Consider the following 19,924-nt stretch of genomic DNA (forward strand, 5'->3'; position numbering starts at 1 on the left):
GGGTGATTTCCTGCTTTCTGCCTGTCTCTCTGTCTGTCTGATGAGCGCACACACCCTATGGCAAAAACCTGTCCAAAAAAAAGAAAGAAAGAAGCAAGCAGGTGGCCTGATAGTTAAAGTCCTGGACTCCCACATGGCCAACTGCAGTTTGAATCCTAGATTCAGCAGCTTGAGAATCATGCCAGGTGCATGTGTAGGAATGCCCAAAATTTCAAGAGAAGAATGAAGAAGGTGTGTGTGGGGGGCGGGGGGGCAGCAGGTGGTGTGATGGTTAAGGTGCTGGACTCCCACATGACCGACCACTGTTCAAGTTCTTGACTTGGTGGATTGCTTTCTCTCTTTTTCTCTCTCTATCTCTCTGGTGAGCACATGTGTCCTGTAGCAAATTTAAAAACAATAGTAATGATAAACAAAATTAAATACAATTTTTTTAAAAAAAAGAATGGAGAACAGACTATGGCTTGGCCATCCCCCCCAGGGAGTGACTTCTCACTTTCCTTCTCTCTCTCTCTCTCTTTCTCAAGCACATTCACTCACCCTATGGAAAAACTTAAAAAAAAAAAAAAAAGAAAAATAGAAAGAAAAGCTGGGGCCAGCTCAGTGGCACTGTAGTAACATTCTGCTCAAGTCATGATCATATAGATGATCAGAGGTTCAGTTCCCCAATCAACCTGAAAACACTGGGTGCCGCACCAATGATCCCGGGAAACTGAGAGGGTGGTGGAAGGTTTGCAGTGTGGGAACCTGCTATGGGTGCTTGTCTCTCTCACTCTCTCTGTCTCTTACTCTTTCTGCTTCTGTCTCTAACTCTCATGTAAGATATAAATTTTGAAAACTTTTTAAAAAGAAAGAAATACAAATCTAGGTGTAGTGGCATATGTCTGTAGTTCCAGGTACTTGGGAGTTGGAGGCAGAGGATCACTAGTTCAAGGCCAGCCTGGGCAACATAGGGAAAACCTCTAGGACAAGGATGTAAAGACCTATAAAAGATATTTTGTAAAATTCGGTACTAAAATACAGCTTTCAAATCAATACTTACTATATTGGGTCATTGAAAAAGTCATGGCATATTTTTCTTTTTCTTTTTTTTTTTTTTAGAGAGAGATTTTTTGCTATAGGGCACATGTGCTCGTCAGAAAAACAGAGAGATGGAAAGGGAGAAATCACCCCCAAGAAGAATGGTCACACAGCAATTCCTTCTCCTATATTCTTCTCTCAGGATTTTGGCCATGCACACACATGCTTCTGGTGTGGGTTTTTAAGCTGCTGGGTCCAGGACTCGAACCACAGGCGACTATGTAGGAGTCCAGCAACATAACCATTACACCATCTTCTGGTCCCATGGCACATTTTTCCATAGAAAAACACAGAAAAATATGTCATGACTTTTCCAACAACCCAGTATTTATAGTACATTCAAAACAGGGCTTGTGTGAGTTTTTCTGTGTGTGTCCAGAATATGGCTCTATGAATGTTGCAAACTGCCCAAATTTTAGAGATCTATAAAATATCCCACCAGACCCAATAGGTTGTATGAGATTCTTTTTTTTATGTACAAATCATCACTTGAAAACAGACACCACAGATTTGCTGTTTCCAAATATAATTTCCATGACTGTCTACAATTGTTTTGTCTCTTTAATTCATGTGGCATCCACAATGCATTTTGGAATTGATCTCTAGTCCCAAATTAGAGACCCTTTACTCTGTTGCCTTGTATTCAATAAGCTAACTGCCTCATTGCTGCTGTAGTTGAATCAATGACACTGACCAGTGTTGTAGGTCAGCTGAAGCCCCCGGACACTGGCCTGTTTCCTCCTGAGACTGTGTATATGCTCCCACCCCCCTTGCAAGTCCCACCTCTAAGATTAAAAATCAGCAGGAGAAACATTGGTGCTCTCCTGAGACCAGGGAGATGGTGGATTTCCTTTGTTCCCTCAAGAAAAAGTTATGAAAATAGAAATAAAAGAAGAGACAGAAATGCCTTGAGTCACAAACCAGATTATTTCTATAGCACAGGAAGAGACTGTTACTGAGAAGCGGTATCATTATGCCTTGGGGAAAGCACGAACTATTTTTCTATAGCTTTTAGTAGTGTTAAATGTTTTAACTTATTTGGGGTATATTTTAAAGGAAATATTCATTTATCTTAGACGTGGAAGAGACTTGTAGAGGCTGTTTATGCCAAGTTTACATTCCGTTTTCCGTAACCAGTCACATACCTATCCTCCTGTTTTGACAGTAAAGCGTTTCTTTTTTATTTTTTTTTTTGGAGAGGTTTTTGCTATAGGGCATGTGCGCTCACCAGACAGAGAGAGACAGAGAGACAGAAAGCGAGAAATCCCCCCCCAGGGGGGATAGCCATGCCGTAATCCCTTCTCCTTCATTCTCCTCTTGGGATCTTGGGCACACACCCACACGTGCCCGGCGTGAGTTTTAAGCCACCAGGTCTGGGACGTGAACTGCGGCTGACTACATGGGAGTCCAGCGACATAGCCATTATGCTAACTGCTGGTTCCCACGTTTCTTAATTATAGGAGAGAATGAACTGTAATTATTGAAAAATGAAAAAAATACAAATAGCAGGAATTTTTGATTCAAGGTCATCATTTCTGTAGTTTGTCACCCCAACTGGTCAATGGGACCAATCAGAAAAATAAATGGAAAATAGAGGACCTTCGACGGAGAGTCATGATACAGTGTTTCTCGTGACGTTAGAAGCAACTACAGCACAATATAGTTCAAAATGACCAATGTTTAGACTCAAAAGACCTTGGCCAGTTTGTAACCGTATAGTACTTTGGTTCAAAGTACTTAACATCTCTGAGGAATTTTTTTAAAATAATGGGTGAGGGGCCACCAGATGATATAATGGTTATGTCACTGGACTCCCACATAGTCAGTCTGAGTCCCAGACCCAGAAGCTTAAAACTCACGCTGGGCGCGTGTGCATACATGCCCAAAATTCCAAGAAGAGAAGGGATTGTGGAGTGGCCACCTCCCCACCCCCCACCCAGGAGGTGATTTTTCGCTTTCTGTCTCTACCTCTCTGGCAAGCACACACACCCTAAAATCTCTCTAAAATAAAATAATGGGTGAGCAGGGATTGGTCCTCAACAATAGAAAATACTTAATAGAGCTCTTGTGTTGATTCTATTCTTATGCATATTGCCAGTGAATTATATCTGGGATAGCAAGAAAATGGTTGTTTTCTTGAATATCATATACTTCATTTTGTTTTATTCTCAAATTTGTCAGCCCTTTGTAGTTTAAGAAGTTTATCGGAGTACAGATGTAGGTCATACCAATAGATTGCTTCTAACAAGTCTGACAAGTTATTTCAGAACCAGGTATATCCAAGAAGGGTGCCTTCCAGGAATGCGCCACATCTCTGCTAATGCTTTGGCTTTCTGTGTCAGTAGGCACATTAACTGCCTGTTTCGCGTTCAGCATTTGAGAATGTGCTCAGTTTTCCAAAATGTACTCCAGGTTATATAGTGATTGGTTTTAAAACTTTTAAAGACATCATTACTGATGTCTAAGATCAAAGCCATGTACTGATTTCTTCCCCCTCTCCCCTTACTTTGAACGTTCAAATATTCCTTTCATCTGTGATCTGGTGAGCATTGAATACCCAACCCTGAATCCTGCTTTCCGTTGTACCTGGGAGGAGACCGATCTTGTGCCTTGTATCTCCTCCAGACAACCATACCCCAACCAGGATCCTAATAGTGCTAGTGGGCCTGGGGGGACAGTGGGTCCCAGGGATTATCAGGGCTGATATACACTCCTCATGTCCTACCCAAAGATGGAATTTTTTTTGAGAGAGATTTTTGCTATAGGGCAAGCATGCTGAAGATACAGGGACAGATAGAAAGCAAGATATTACCAGGGGGGTGGCCTTGACGCTGTTTCTTCTTCTCGTCTCCTCTCGGGATTTTGGGCATGCGTGCACACGTGCCCAACCTGTTTTAAGCCACCAGGACTGGGACTCGAACTGCAGTCAACTACATGGACATAACTATTACACCATCTGCTGGTCCCAAAAATGGAAATTTCAGATCCTACTCTCAACCTGACCTTCCTTTTAAAACGTACCATAGCCCATGATTGCAGAGTGTCCGCAGTGCAAAATCTCTTAAAGCAGCTTCATTTTTGCATAGGAAGACATGTCATGACTTTCCACATGACCTAAAGAATTCTGTAAAGACAGGCGGAGGTAATGTCTAACCTCTGACTGCCTAAGATGATTTTACTGGAATAATATATGTACTTCCTTTTTTCTTTCTTTCTTTTTTTTTTTTTTTTTTGAGAGGCATATAAGAATCTTTAATTAATTAATGTTCTATTTTTTTTTGAGAGAGATTTTCACTATAGGGCACGTGCGCTCACCAGACAGACAGAGAGAGACATTAGAGACAGAAAGTGAGAAATCACCCCCCGGGGGGATGGTCACGCCGCAATCCCTTCTCCTCCATTCTCCTCTCGGGATCTTGGGCACACACGCACACGCGCCCGAATGTTCTATTTCTTTAAGAGTGTATCTGTAATGTTCTTTTTTTAATTAATTTTTATTCTTTATATTACATTTAATCACGTATATCTTTACAGTGTATAATATTTCTTCTTCCAGCATGATTACCATGCATATCAGTCAAGACAAAAACATTACTATCCACATCATCAAATAGCTTTTTATTTTTTTCAGATTATTTGTATTTGTATTTTTATTCTCATTATTATTTTTAAACATTCAATCACTATACATAATTTGGCTTGTAAAGAGAATTGACCTAACATGAAATACTTCTCAGACCAGTCCAGTAGAGAATACTATCCATGTTATCATTAGCAGGTAATAAACCATTTCTGTGTCCCACTAATGTCATGCCTCTCTATTTGTTCTCTTGCTATCCTTCTCTATACTCTTCCCTTCTCTCCTTCCCATTCCACACTGTCTTCAGTGTCCATAACTATTTCGCTGCTTTTGTGCCCTCTGATATTTCAATCTCTGCCATAGAGTGGAGATAGTCAGTATATATTAAGTGGAGATACACAATGCCTCCCTTTCATATCCTGGCTTGCTTCACTCAGCAATAGATCCTCCATCTCCAACCACTTTCTATCCAATGCCAGGGTCTTGTTATTTTTTATGTGCCACATTTTTTATTTTGTTTATTTATTTATTTATTTATTTTTGGCAAGGTCATTCCTCCTGGGGGGTGAATTTTTTTTCTCCTAATCATTTATTTATTTATTTTTACATTTCCCACAAACATTTATTTTACATATCAAAAAAATTTTGCTCATACTCCATAGTTGTTTTGTTTTGTTTTGTTTTGTTTTGTTTGAGAGGTTTTCGCTATAGGGCGCGTGCGCTCACCAGACAGACAGAGACAGACAGAGAGACAGAAAGCGAGAAATCACCCCCCAGGGGGATGGCCACGCCACAATCCCTTCTCCTCCATTCTCCTCTCGGAATCTGGCGCACACACGCACATGCACCCAGCGTGAGTTTTAAGCCACCGGGTCCGGGACGCGAACGACGGTAGACTACGTAGGAGTCCAGTGACATAGCCATTATACTAACTGCTGCTTCCACTCATACTCCATAGTTTTTGACAGCAAATAAATAATTTTCAAAATGTCAAAAAACTGAATTTTAAAGATAATGTTCTAAATATGTTATAATTTTGTTTGTGACTCTATAACAGAGACACTATGGCTTTAAATATTTTTGAGAAAATATTTGCATGTCAACTACTCAAACTTTTGAAAAGCAAACACCCAGCACACAATTCACACATAAACCTTCTCAATTCAGCCCTGCCTACCAAGTATTCTGTGATATACCATTTGCTAGCAAAGATCAGTCTCTTTTTCTTCCTTCAAAGTCTTCCTTAAGGTAACCAACCCTCTGGTTGTGGCTGCTCTTTTGCAATCTCTACTGACTATAATGCTGGACTGGAAAAGTCCAGGTTATTTTCCAGTAGAAATTCTTTTATATGGCTTCTCTAGTCCTCTCTATCAGGCAGAACTGTTTATGGTGCCAGGCCTTTCCCAGAGCTCCTGTTGGCTTACTTGAGATTTATCTTAGTTCCGTATTTTTCTGGTTTAGTCTTCAGATATGACATTCTAGTCGAAACCCTGTCCAATACTGAGTATTTCCAATTTGTGATTCAAGGTAACAGGTATTATTGAACAAAAGGTATTATAACCATTCTGCCAAAAAATTAGAATACTCTCAAATATTTTTCAATTCCAGAAGGATCAGGAAGGCACTAAAGTTTATGCTTCCATTTAAAGAAACAAACAAGAAGAAAAAAACATTTTAACAAATTGCTAAATCTATCAACTGCCCAAAAGAAAGCAAAATCCTTAAATTGGGAAAGCAAAGCATAGTAAACAAAAAGACAGTAATGTTTTACTCAAAAGTCATAAAATTCTATTTCATGTTTAGTCTTATGTAATTAATCTTTCTTCTGTTGAATTTTAGTGTTTACTGTGGTCCTGTCTTTCCGTTTAAATCCTGGAAGTTAACATTCAACATTATTATTGATATTTCTTGTCCTTATCATTAAGTTGGTCATTTTCTTGGTTGCTTTTTGTTCTCTTATGTCTGTATGTGTGTCTTTAGTTTTCCTGGTAAAGCACTCCTTTTAGAACTTCTTGAGAGCTGGGGACCAGCAGTTAGCGTAATGGCTATGTCATTGGACTCCCTTGTAGTCGACCGTGGTTCACGTCCCAGACCTGGTGGTTTGTGAGCGTGCGTGCCCAAGATCCCGAGAGGAGAATGAAGGAGAAGGGATTGCGGCGTGGCCATCCTCCCTGGGGGGTGATTTCTCACTTTCTGTCTCTCTGTCTCTCTCTGTCTGTCTGGCAAGCGCACACGCCCTATAGCAAAAAACTCTCAAAAAAAAAAAAGAACTTCTTGAGAGCTGGTCTGGTATTAGTAAATTATTTCAGGTTTTGTTTATCTGAGAATTTTTTTTATCTTTTCTTCCCATATGAAAGATAATCTTTCCGGGCATAGTACTCTTGGTTTTTCACTTAACCCTTTGAATATATTTCCCATTCTTTCCTTGCTCACATTGTTTCTGATGAGAGATCTGACGTTAACCTGATGGGATAAACTTTATAAGTACTTGACATTTCTCTCTTGCCAATTTTAGTATCTTGCCTTTGGCTGTGGTTTTGGCCAATTTGGCCAAAGAAGACACATAATCTTGTTGAGTTGATTCTACTAGAGGTCCTTTGTATTTCTTGGGTCTGGATATTTGAATGCATCTCTAGATTTGGAAAGTTTTCTTCCAGGACTTCATGGAATTGACTATCAATGCCCTTAGTTTCTTCACCTTTTGGGATACCAATTATCTGGATGTTTGGGCGCTTAATGGTATCTAATATTTTCGGATAGTAGTCTCATTTTTTTAAGTTATTTTCTCAGTTTTCTTGGTTGTTTCCTCTAGGTCAGAGGTTTTGCCTTCAACATCCTAGATTCTATCTTCTGCATGGACTAATCTGCTTTTAATACTTTTGAGAGAGGCCTTGATTTCCTATATTGCAGCCTTCATCTCTAACAGTTCCATTTGATTCTTTTTGATGGTATGTATTTCCTCTTTCAGATCGGGCAAGAACTTCTCACCTGGAATTCGTTGTCTCTTTTCTTCTACATCTTCTGGAATTCATTGTCTCTAAGCTCTTGCATCTCATTTAGTTTTGTCACTGTGAATATTCTGAATTCTTTATCAGACATTTCTTCCAAGTTCTATTGTACTGTCTGTAGATGATGAAGGATTTTTTTTTTTTTTCACTTAGGGGAGAGAGAGTTTCTTGGTTTCTCCTATTTCTTATGCCTCTATAGTGATTTCTGGTCATTCTGTGAAGGAAAAAAAAATCTCTCCTCTACTGTGTTTTGCAATGTGGTATTCACAGAAAGATAATGAGTTCAGATTTATAAAAAGAAGTTTCTTCCTTAAAGCAGGAGGTTCAATAAACATTGAGGATTTCAGTGACCCTAAAAGTATTCAGATGCTTGACTACTGTGTACCTAGTCCTGCCTAGACACTCAGTGTATGGAGACTGAAGAGCAGAGTAAGAAAATAAGGTTTAAAAAATAAATAAAAGCAAAAGGAAAAGAAAAGAAAGAGAAAAAAATAAACCTAGACAAAAACAACCAAAAAAGAGAAAAAATTATTTTTAAAAGGTAAAAAATGAAAAACATGCAGCAGGACATACCTCAGATTTCAAATAGCTTCTGAACTTAGCAAGAGAAAGAAAAGGCCTGAGGTGAGAAGTGGTTTAAAAATTTTAAACAATAATAATAATAAATTTAGAGGGGGGTGGTCAGCAGACGGCATAGTGGTTATGTAACTGGACTCCCATGTGGCTGACCCTAGTTTGAGTCCCAGACCTGGTGGCTTCAAACTCACACCAGGCATGTGTGCGGGTGTGCATGCCCAAGATCCCAGGAGAAGAGAGAAAGGACTGCAGTGTGGCCAGCTCCCCACGGGGTGACTTCTTGCTTTCTGTCTGTCTCTGTCTCTGGTGAGCACACACACCCTATAGCAAAAATCTCCAAAAAAAAAAAAAAAAATTTAAAGAGAGAGACAGAGACAGAGAGGACAGAGGTTGCCCTACCTTGTCTGAGTGTATCGAGAGTCTATGAGATAAAGTTTAGAGCATAACTTTAGTCACCTTGGTCCCTGAACATGCCAGGACACACCTCAGATTTAAAATGGCTTCTTGTCTGAGTGTTTTAGAAGTCTAGGATATGAGGTTTAGAGCATAACTTGAGTCACCTCAGTCTCTGAACGCACCAGGACACACCTCAGATTTAAAATGGCTTCCTATCCGAGTGTTTTGGAGGTCTAGGAGATCTGCAAATACTTATTTCCACCAACAAATGTTTATACTATTCTCAAATATAGCAAAGGTCTTGAATTTTTCAATTTCGAAAACCGATTTTGGTCCATATTTTTTAACTAGCATCTTCATTTATATCACAGGGATGTAACTACACATTACAATTACAAATTATATTTCTCACTTACTTGGCTGTAATTCTGGAGAACTTTTGCATTTCATTTAGGAAGCATGTTCTTGATAAAAGTACAATTTTAGATGTGTTCTGAAGAACGTATGGGCATGTATACTTCATATGCACATGTTCGGATGCACTCCACTTCTGACCCAACCACCCCCCCCATCCAGAACCGCAGCCTTAAGGATGTTTGCAACAACAAATGAGGCAATGGGACCAGAATGTACCAGATGAAGAGAAACAGACTTTGGTACTTTCGTCACCCCAAGCTCTCTGAAAATTTGAACAAGCCACCAAGACACCCTGTCTGAGCAAGTCCATCATTAGAACATGAGATAGGAGTGATTGGTTGGTTGCTTGCTTGCTTTTTCAGTTAATTTGTGTAAAGCCCTAGTGGTTCTTCAAAATGAAAACCCTATCAAGTATAATATTTTTATGTAATTTTTAAGAGAAAAAACAATGAAGCAAAAGTCAATAGCTATGACTTCTTTTGTTTAACGTCTTTCCCCATTTTTTTTAACACAGGCTTAAGAGATCATTCACATCCCATGCAGTTTACCTATTTAAAGTATGCCATTCAATGAGTTCTGTATGTCTCATTATTTATTTTAATTGTGATAAAATTTACAACATAAAATTTGCCTCTTGAACCATTTTTAAATGTACAATTCGGTGATACTAATTACATTTATAATACACAACTGTCACAATTTTTCCAGAGCTTGTTTATCATCCCCAATAAAACTACCCTTCTCCTGAGACCAGCAGTTGGTATAATGGCTACGTTGCTGGACTCCCATGTAGTCGACTGTGGTTCAAGTCCTGTACCCGGTGGTGGCTTAAACTCACGCCAGGCACACGTGCCCAAGGTCCCGAGAGGAGAAGGGATTGTGACGTGGCCATCCTGCCTGGGGGGTGATTTCTCTCCTTCTGTCTCTCTGTCTCTCTCTGTCTTTGTGGCAAGCACATGCACCCTATAGCAACTCCCGCCAAAACAAAAACAAAAACAAAAAACAAAACAAAAACCTACCCTCCTCCCAGTCTCTGATGGCTTCTAGTCTACCTTCCATCCCTACGAATTTATACGAGGTACTTCATATAAGTAGACCATACATATTTGTCATTTTGTGCCTGGCTTATTGCACTGAATGTAATGTTTTCAGCGTACATTTATGTAGTGGCATGTATCAGAACTCCATTTGTTTTGATGGCTAAATAATATTCTGCTCCATGTATATCCCACATTTGATTTATCAATCCCTCTGTTGATGGACACTTCAGTTGTTTCTCCTTTGTGGCTATTATGAGTCATGCTGTGGTGAACACTGATGTGTAAGTATTAATAACTCTTTAACTCCCTATTTTCCATTTTTTGGGGTGTATAACTAGGAGTAGAATTGCTTGGTCATTTGGTAAATCTCTGTTTAGCTTTGGGAGGACTTTTTCTTTTCAATGGAATTACTTTTTGGGGGGTGATGGTGGAGGGAGTTTGCTATAGGGTATGTGTGCTCACTAGAGAGAGATAGACAGGGATAAGGAGAAAGTGAAAAACAACTCCCACACACACACCAAGGTATGACCATGCCACAATCCCTTCTCCTACAGTCTCTCCTCAATATTTCAGGCATGCACGCACAAACACACACCCAGCATGATTTTCAAGCTTCTGGGTCCAAGACTCTTAACTGCTAGTTAGCCATGGGCATGTGAGATCCAACACATTAACCTCCATGCCACCTGCTGGCCCAAGGACTATTTATGAATAGCACCCTTAGCATCTTACATTCATTGTTGCATCTAGTTCTCATAGGAACCTTGTCCCTTCATTCTATTCATTTATTCATTAGATAACTTTTTAAGAGTCTCTTATTTACCAGATACTGTTCTAGGGACTGAGGATCCCATGGTGAACAAAACAAACAAAATACCACCTTTTCATTGATCTTATAGTGGTGATGACAGACAATAAGTAAACATGTATTAATATGATGCTGGATAAAATAAATGCCATTGAGGCAATATAAATTTAAAAAGCAAAGAGTAGAGGATGCTATTTTTTATTGGAACTAAAAGAGAGAGTCATTTCTAAAAAGTTGACAACAAAGCAGAGTTGAAAGAAAATGCATCAAGAGATCTTGAGGAGACCACGCTGGAGAGTAGCAAAAATAAATGCAAAGTCTCTGAGACAGGTCGAGACATGACAAGGTTAGGAGAGAACAGCAGGTTAGGGTGGCTGTGAAAGTGACAAGGAGAGGAAGGGGAGGTGAAGGTCTAATTATATGGTGACGGGAAGCCATTGGAGAGTTGGAGCAAGGGATAGAATGTAGTCAGTTATTCTCTTTAGGAAAAAGAAAGGTGAGACTTGGAGAGTTTATTTAAATGATTTTATCAACATTGTTAGCTGCTTATTACAGATCAAGATTCAAGGGACCAGCAGATGGTGTAATGGTTATGTCGCTGGACTCCCACATAATCAACTGGGGTTTGAGTCCTGGTTTTTATGGCTTAAAACTCATGTCAGGCATGCGTGCATGCATGTGTGCATGTTTGTGTGCCCATAATCCCAAGAGAAGAATGAAGGAGAAAGGATTGCAGTGTGGCCATCACCTTTTGAGGGGAGGGGTGATTTCTCACTTTCTGTCTCTTTCTCTCTCTGTCTCTCTGGTGAGCACATGTGCTATATTGCAACAAAAAGATTCAGGCCCAGGCAGATTGATTCCAGATGTAGGCTCTTCACCATCATGCTGTGGACTTGGACATGAGCCTGATGACATTCCTGGCTGGCTATCTTTGCTACAGAGAACTGTCCTGCCACGTGCAGTGCCTGTCAGTAGGCTTGGTTTACGGAGCAAGCCTTGCCAGGCACATCACCTGCAGCCCCAAAGCCTCTTGATTCTCTCCCTTAGGCATGATGCACTCTCCTGGATTCGATGGCAACAGCAGCTTCAGCTTCCAGATGCTGATGAATGCAGACAGCCTGTACACGGCTGCTCATTGCGCTCTGCTCCTCAGCCTGAAACTCTCCCATGGTGACTACTACAGGAAGCGGCCAGCCCTGGCGCCGGGCATGATGGTGAGTGATCTCAAGTCCACACTTAGAGGCAAACTGTGGCTTCCAGGGCTGTGCAGCCAGGCACTGGTGCCTTGAGAGGAACGTGGTATGTGTTCTTCCACACTGCCCTGAAATGACAATGCCTGTGGAGCTTTGGTGGGTGGAAAGAGGATGGTGGCAGGGCACAGGTATGCACTGTGCACAGCTCTGTGAGGGACTGAACTGCCCACTGGGCCCCAGACAGCGCAGCACCCCAAGTGGAAACGGTTGCCTGCCAATGGCCTAGTAACTTCATCTGGTGACATCATTAAACACGTGTGCATAAATGTGTTAAAAAAAAACACCATGACATCAACAGGTTTAAGTGAGATCAGGAGATGTGCAAGAAATTTGCTGAAAATTAAAGCATACTGTAGTGGGGCCAGCAGGTGGTGGGGGTGATTAAAGGTTCTAGATTCTCACATGGCTGATTGCAGATCGAGTCCTGGACCTGGCAGCTTGCTTTCTCACTTTCTTTCTCTCTCTCTCTCTCTCTCTCTCTCTTTCGTCGAATTAAAAAATAATAACAACAAAGGGAATTAAATAAATAATTCATTTTTTAAAAAAATAAAGAGAGCGAGATAAAGCATACTGTAGCGAGGCTCTTCATTGCATGCCAAAATGTGCCCAGACCTACTCATGCAGCAGAACTAATCTTATCACTGGGCCCCAGACAGCGCAGCACCCCAAGTGGAAACGGTTGCCTGCCAATGGCCTAGTAACTTCATCTGGTGACATCATTAAACACGTGTGCATAAATGTGTTAAAAAAAAACACCATGACATCAACAGGTTTAAGTGAGATCAGGAGATGTGCAAGAAATTTGCTGAAAATTAAAGCATACTGTAGTGGGGCCAGCAGGTGGTGGGGGTGATTAAAGGTTCTAGATTCTCACATGGCTGATTGCAGATCGAGTCCTGGACCTGGCAGCTTGCTTTCTCACTTTCTTTCTCTCTCTCTCTCTCTCTCTCTCTCTCTCTTTCGTCGAATTAAAAAATAATAACAACAAAGGGAATTAAATAAATAATTCATTTTTTAAAAAAATAAAGAGAGCGAGATAAAGCATACTGTAGCGAGGCTCTTCATTGCATGCCAAAATGTGCCCAGACCTACTCATGCAGCAGAACTAATCTTATTGTCAATAACAAAGCACCTCCTGGGAGGTGTAGAAGGAGAACAGTGTTGATTTCTGTAGTTGGCTCCCCTTGACTGAGCAAGCCATTCATTACTGTACCCTAATCTCAATGCCGACAGGCAGGCCTAAACCCATGGATCTGCATAAAGGCAATCGACAATGATTTGTTCACTTAATAAATTATAAATACCCAAGGGCGAATGATTTCTTACTTTGTAAGAAAGTCAAATATCTCTTAACGTGCATATGTTCCCTCAAGGAGCACATCCTCTGTGACCCTGTTGGGGTGGTACAAAAGGGAAGCTCTGTTGCAGACACCTGCACAGTTTCTTACCCCTCCTACACATCAAAGAACCAAAATACAAAGTGCCGTAACCCCAGGCGGTCTCCAGGGCATGTCATAAATAAGATAGGCTTCAGGAAGGTTGGGACTCCATCTCAGCTCCTCCTCTCTTGCTGCTTCTGACCCCCATACACAACCTTGGCGCATGTTGGGGTGTGTGACGGGAGGAGGCAGCAGAAGAGCTTAGCAGCTGCTCATTTGCAGGGGATCATGCCGGTCACTTCCAATGTACTCTGTCTCTGTAGAAGGAGTTCATGAAGCAGGTCCAGAGCAGCGGGGTGCTGATGGTCTTCTCCCAGGCCTGGATCGAGGAGCTCTACCACCAGGTGCTCGACAGAAACCTGCTCGGGGAAGCCGGCTACTGGGGCAGCCCGGAAGATAACAGCCTGGCCCTCATCACCATGCTGACTGGTCAGTGGCTCTTTCGAGGCTTCCTGGCCCTCGGCAGGGTAGGAAGGCTCACAGTGCAAAGCTACTTGCCATGAGGCAGGCTTCAACCCGACTCCCACACAGCTTCCCTGGCAGCTGGAGACAGTTCCAGGAAGTGTCACGAATCACCTTGCAGGAGTTTCCTGTCCTTTCTCCATGTCCACAGAGCTCTTTAGATTTGAATGGACTGAGCACCTTTGCCTATTATAAAACTATAGGACTTAGGACCAGCAGGTGGCAAAATGGTTACATCGCTGGACTTCCAGACCTGGCAGCTTAAAACTCATGCCGGGCATATGTGTGTGCATGCATGCCCAAAATCCCAAGAAGAGAATGGTGGAGAAGGGATTGTGGTGTTGGCCATCCCCTCTGGGAGGTGATTTCTTACTTCCTATCTCTCTGTCTTTCCAACAAGTGCATATGCTCTATAGCAAAAATCTCGCTCTAAAAAAATAAATAAATAAAACTACAAGTCTTGAGGCCAGCAGGTGGTGTGGTAAAGGCCCTAGACTCCCACATGGTCTACTACAGTTAAAGTCCTGGACCCAGCGGCTTGGGAACACACTGGGTGCATGTACGTGCACGCCCAAACTCCTGAGAACAGAATGGAGAAGGGATTGCAGTGTGGCCATCTTCGCAGGGGGTGATTTCTCACTTTCCCTCTCACTATCTGTCTGTGTCTGTCTGTAAGTATGTTTCTTTTTTCCTCTCTCTCTCTCTCCCTGTCCGTCTGTCTCTAGTGAGTGCATGGACCCTATGGCAAAAACCTAAAAAAGAAAAAATAAAAGTACAAAACACTAAAAGCCTCATCTGTCCATACACAGCACTTTCTGGGCACTAAGCCCAGACTTGTTCCAGGAAGTGCCCCCGTGCTAATAGATGCCCTGTATCATTCAGTGCTCTGGGATTTGACATAATGGTGAAGTTGGCTTCATTCCTATTTCCTGTCCATATCAGAGATCCTCCCATCCCTTCCCAGCTGTGCCAGAATTCAAAATAATGCCAAAGATTTGCCCACCCTCTTTGTATTCTGTGCCTGGAGTTCTAAAAATCCTGTTTAATTAATAGAAATTTCACAGGACAGCATAAAGAGTAGTATGCTATAGTGTTATGTGGCGATTTTGTTTTATTTTAATTGGTTTCTCATGGCCTAGCCATGATGTCCGATAAAGATCAGGAAGTACTCAAAAGTTTGGTCTGGTAATCTGGAGCTTTGATAAATTAGATCTTCAGCCTTGTCCCGTATTTGATCTGAGTTCTCAGACTGGTTCTGATCTCGGTTACCCTCTCCTGGCTCCAGCTGGCAGGATATGTAGGGACCGGTTCTATGTCTCACACACACACACACACACACACCACCCCGCCCTCTATGTAGCATCCCATATCCTCAGACAGTGCAACGGACCTCTGCACCAGAACTGGATAGTCCAGCTGGGAGGTAGGATCTGTTATCCAAAGGATATGTCATGTTACCTGTTGTTGGTACTGGGGACTCTCACAAAGGTGTCTGAATGGATTACTGGCAGGTGGAACCCAACAGTGAGGAATTTAGGAATAGGCTCTATTCAGGAATCAGGCAGTTAAGACATGCAGTGAGCTCTGTCTACAGGTGGCAGAGTTTTGGCTGTGGTCTGGCCTTTGGGATCTTGCTTCTAGAACTAGGATACAATTGTGAGGACAAGGCTGGGTCCCAAACCTTGGGGATCAGGGTCACTGGTCAAGTGACCAATTTGCATCTTGTTAATCTTGATAGCATTTACATCCATTTGAGAAATAATAGTTGATGTACACATGACACATCTGTTTAGTTTATCTGTAAGTTTTGCTTAGTGTCTGTTTCTACAACCTCTTTTTAGTAGGGACAGAAGATATTACTCAGAGTTTATAAATGCCTTGGGATTTGGGTAGAGATCCTAAACATACCATATTTAATTTCCAAATACCATAGTTTCTGCCAAAAGTGATCTCTGCATCACTTCTCCAGACCTTAATGAAAGGAGTCATTCAGAAGATGTAAGCTGAACAAATAACAGACTATTCACGGTAGCCGTATTCATTAGTCATCACTCTTAATCAGCCATCTCTTTTATAATGAAACATAAGCTCAAATGCCTTGTACATGGGAAAGTTATTACACGTGAGATTATGACAGGACAACGGGCTTTTCACCATAACAAGATGTGGTTCTATAAACCTCTGGCAAATTCTAGGTGCAAAGTGACAAGTGAATCTGAACAGCAGTTAATGTAGAGTTTGGAAATTTCTACCTGATATTTTCATTATGTCCAAGGAGAAGCATAGCAGCACTCTCAGCGTCAACACTGTACTGATCGTGGGCTTCCCTACGTCATGTCAGAGTATTCTGGAGAATTGTGGACTTGCGGTGCTTCATTAAACTTTATGTTACTTGAATTCATCAAGTTCTCGCCTAGCACATAGGAAACATTCTAACATGATAAATAGCAACTCTTGGTGAATGTCATTAGACCTTCTGACCGTAAGTGAAAGTAACTTCATTGCAGAGAAGCTGACCTGTTCCCACCTTGGCAGCCATATGCATTTCTTTCCACCTTTGGTTCTGATGTATTGCCCAGGCCTCTCCAGGCTTTGTGGGACTTCTGTAAGAATCAAAGACATAGTAGAATAATTTTTAAACATCAAAGTGTCATCCTAGGACTTCAGAACAAATTTATTCTCCCCTGCTTTCTCAGGCTCTCCCGGCGCTGCATTCAAGATGTTAACCACATCTAAGTATGTACGTGCGTTTCAACTCCATTATCACTTCTCCAGGGGTTGTCAGGGATATTAGGCTACTGAAGTCCAACCTTCTCAACTTCAAATCCATCCATTCTTGCTGGCATGTTAAGGAGGGGTTTGTTGAGCAAATTCTATAGATGGGAATTTGTTTTCACAAAAATTCAAATATGAACATTTAGGATCCCATTTGGAGTTGATTTACAGTATTGTACCAACAGGCCTGGATGAAAGTCAGGAGACATGGATACTAAATCTAATGTCCTTGAGCAATTTTCCTCCTTTACATATTTGTTTTCTCCTCTGTGCAAGAGGGAAAATAATAGTGACCCTGCCTACCTACTTAGAATTGTTGGGATGATCAAATGAATATAAGGAAACACTTGGAAAGTTATGCAGAATTATTGTCGATATATCATTATTATTATATATACTTTGCTATAATAATATATAATTACCTGATCAAAGGGGCTTATTGTCTTCTTAATTCTTGTGAGAAAGGTCTAAAAGAAAGAATCCACATTATAGTAACCCATAAATATAAAATTTGGGAATAATGCCATAACTTTGAACTTAAAAAAAAAAATCATATTCTAAGATCAAGACTTTCTAAATCAGTCAATTTTCTAACAACAGAGTGTTAGCTGAATTTAACTTTATTTTGTTTTAATGTTTTGACAATGAAAGAAAACTGAGTTGAATGAATCAAACTAGATTTGTAATAGTCTGATAGAAGGTTACTACATACTTGGGACATAATAGATACAGTGGATATATATTGAAAAGCATGGATATTGTGGGGGCCATATTTTTTTTTAAGAGAGACTTTTACTATAGGGCATGTGTGCTCGCTTGAGACAGACAGAAAGCGAGAAATCACCCCCAAGGGAGATGGCCACACCACAATCCCTTCTCCTCCATTCACCTCTTGGGATCTTGGGCACGCACACACACTCTCCTGGTGTCAGGTCCTGGTGTTTAAGCTGCCAGGTCCGGGACTTGAACCACAGTCAACTACATGGGAGTCCAGTGATGTAACCATTATGCTATCTGCTGGTCCCCAGAGAGGACATTTGTTTTTGACTAGAGTGCTTTATTTAGAGAAAACCATGCTCTTTTCTTGCAGACATTGATGGCTTAGAGAGCAGTGCCATTGGTGGCCAGCTGATGGCCTCAGCTTCGACAGAGTCTCCTTTCACCCAGAGCAGGAGAATTGATGACTCCACAGTGGCAGGTAATGACCTGGATCTTGAGTTTATGCATATACAGAGATTGCTTGTGTTACCAGCAAGTCAGTTACTGGTGACATAAATGAATTCAGATTGCTAGTCATGTTAGGAAAAGTAACGGATGGAAGTCACTTAGCATCATCCAGATGATGCAACATACATTATTTCTAAACATAAAAGGAAATGCAGTCTAATACAATCCTTTACGTTACATTTCCTGTCATAGAATTTATACGACTCAGTATTGTGAACTGGATGGCTCGCGAAGCCCACTGTCCATTGCCCGGCTGTTTCTGTCTCTGGAAAACAACATTTTTCCTTCATGTTCTAGGTATGGCATTTGCTCGCTATATCCTGGTTGGCTGCTGGAAGAACTTGATTGATACTCTATCAACGCCCCTGACTGGCCGAATGGCAGGGAGCTCCAAAGGACTGGCCTTCATTCTGGGGGCTGAAGGCATCAAAGAACAGAACCAAAAGGAGCGCGACGCCATCTGCATGAGCCTCGATGGGCTGCGGAAAGCCGCGCGGCTGAGCTGTGCCCTAGGTACCAGCATGAACAGGACTGGCTGACCTGACCTGAGGGGGCCCCTGCAGGATGCTCTGGGAATGGCCCTAGTGGGAAGAAGGCTTTTACAAAGTGCTCTCTTAGGGACAGTGGTTAAGTACAAACTCAGTTGGGCTAGCTGGTGACACGGGGGTTCAGGCGCCTGGATCCCACATGGCTGACTATACGGTTTGAGTCCTGGACCCAATGGCTTGAAACACACACGGGGCATCTGTGTGTCCATACCCAAAACGATGAGAGGCAAATGGTGGAAAAGGGATTGTGGCGTAGCCACTCCCCCAGAGAGATGCTTTCTCACTTCACCCCTCACCTAACCTCTCCAGTGAAAGCATGTACCCTATAGGAAAAATTACCCAAAAAAGAAAGACTCAGTTAAGAGAGAACTGTTTTGAGGCCAGCGATGGTGTAGCGCTTACATTGCTGGACTCCCACATGGCTGATAGCAGTTCGAGTCTCGGACCCAGAGACTTGAAACTCATGCTGGGTACATGAGCGTTCATGCCCAAGATCCTAGAAAGAGAAGGGATTGCAGTGTGGCCATTCCCCTCATTTCTCACTTTCCCTCTCACTATCTCGCTCTCTGGAGAGTGCACACACCCTAAGGCAAAAACCTTTAAAAAAAAAAAAAAGATAACTGTTGTCTTCTCTGAAGGGGTTGCTGCTAACTGCGCCTCAGCTCTTGCTCAGATGGCGGCTGCCTCCTGTGTCCAGGAAGAGAAAGAGGAAAAGGAGGTCCACGAGCCCAGTGATGCCATAGCACAAGGTAACAGCTGAGGGCCAGAGTCCCCCTGTGCCTTGCCTACTGCGTGCACACACCTGCACATGCCCACACACAGGAGCTGACACACTAGTCCCTGTTCCATGTGGAATAGCCCCTGAGCACACGATCCCACCAGCTCACAGACATGGATGATCTATCCGGGTCTTACAGTAGGTCCCTCTGAGAGACATGCTGGCCCTGGCAATGGGGCATGCAGCTGGCTGCTACCTGGGTGAGCTACCACCCCTGTCTTCTAGCCGGGGGCTCTGGTGCTATGCAGAAGTCACATGTGAAGAGTCCCCAGGATCTATGGGAGGAGGCAGATTGGCCAGTTTCCTGCATGGGAAAATCACACAGATGGAGGAAATTCATGAGAAAGAACAGGCTCAGGAAGATTTGTCTTGTCAGAGAAAAACCTGAGCTTCCTGAACTCAGGAAAGGGTTGATTTTTAACTTGCTAAAGTGAGTTAGTCAATAGGGGCCGACAGGTGGCATGGTGGTTGGGGCACTGGATTCCCACATGGCTGACTACGGTTCAGGTCCCATATCTGTGGCTTGCTTTCTCACTTTCC

General features: G+C 42.1%; 1 protein-coding gene across 1 annotated transcript in view; it reads left to right on the plus strand.

The window, feature by feature from the left end:
• Positions 1-19,924, plus strand: part of ARFGEF3 (ARFGEF family member 3) — a 191,545-nt gene that overhangs the window by 121,900 nt on the left and 49,721 nt on the right. The window contains exons 13-17 of the mRNA XM_006151079.2: positions 11,950-12,116; positions 13,858-14,023; positions 17,922-18,029; positions 18,356-18,571; positions 19,245-19,355. Of these exons, the coding sequence (XP_006151141.1) occupies positions 11,950-12,116; positions 13,858-14,023; positions 17,922-18,029; positions 18,356-18,571; positions 19,245-19,355 (768 nt within the window). The remainder of the gene's footprint in view (positions 1-11,949; positions 12,117-13,857; positions 14,024-17,921; positions 18,030-18,355; positions 18,572-19,244; positions 19,356-19,924) is intronic.

Source organism: Tupaia chinensis, unplaced genomic scaffold (assembly GCF_000334495.1).
Source record: "Tupaia chinensis unplaced genomic scaffold, TupChi_1.0 Scaffold000313_1, whole genome shotgun sequence".
Taxonomy (NCBI): Eukaryota; Metazoa; Chordata; class Mammalia; order Scandentia; family Tupaiidae; genus Tupaia; species Tupaia belangeri.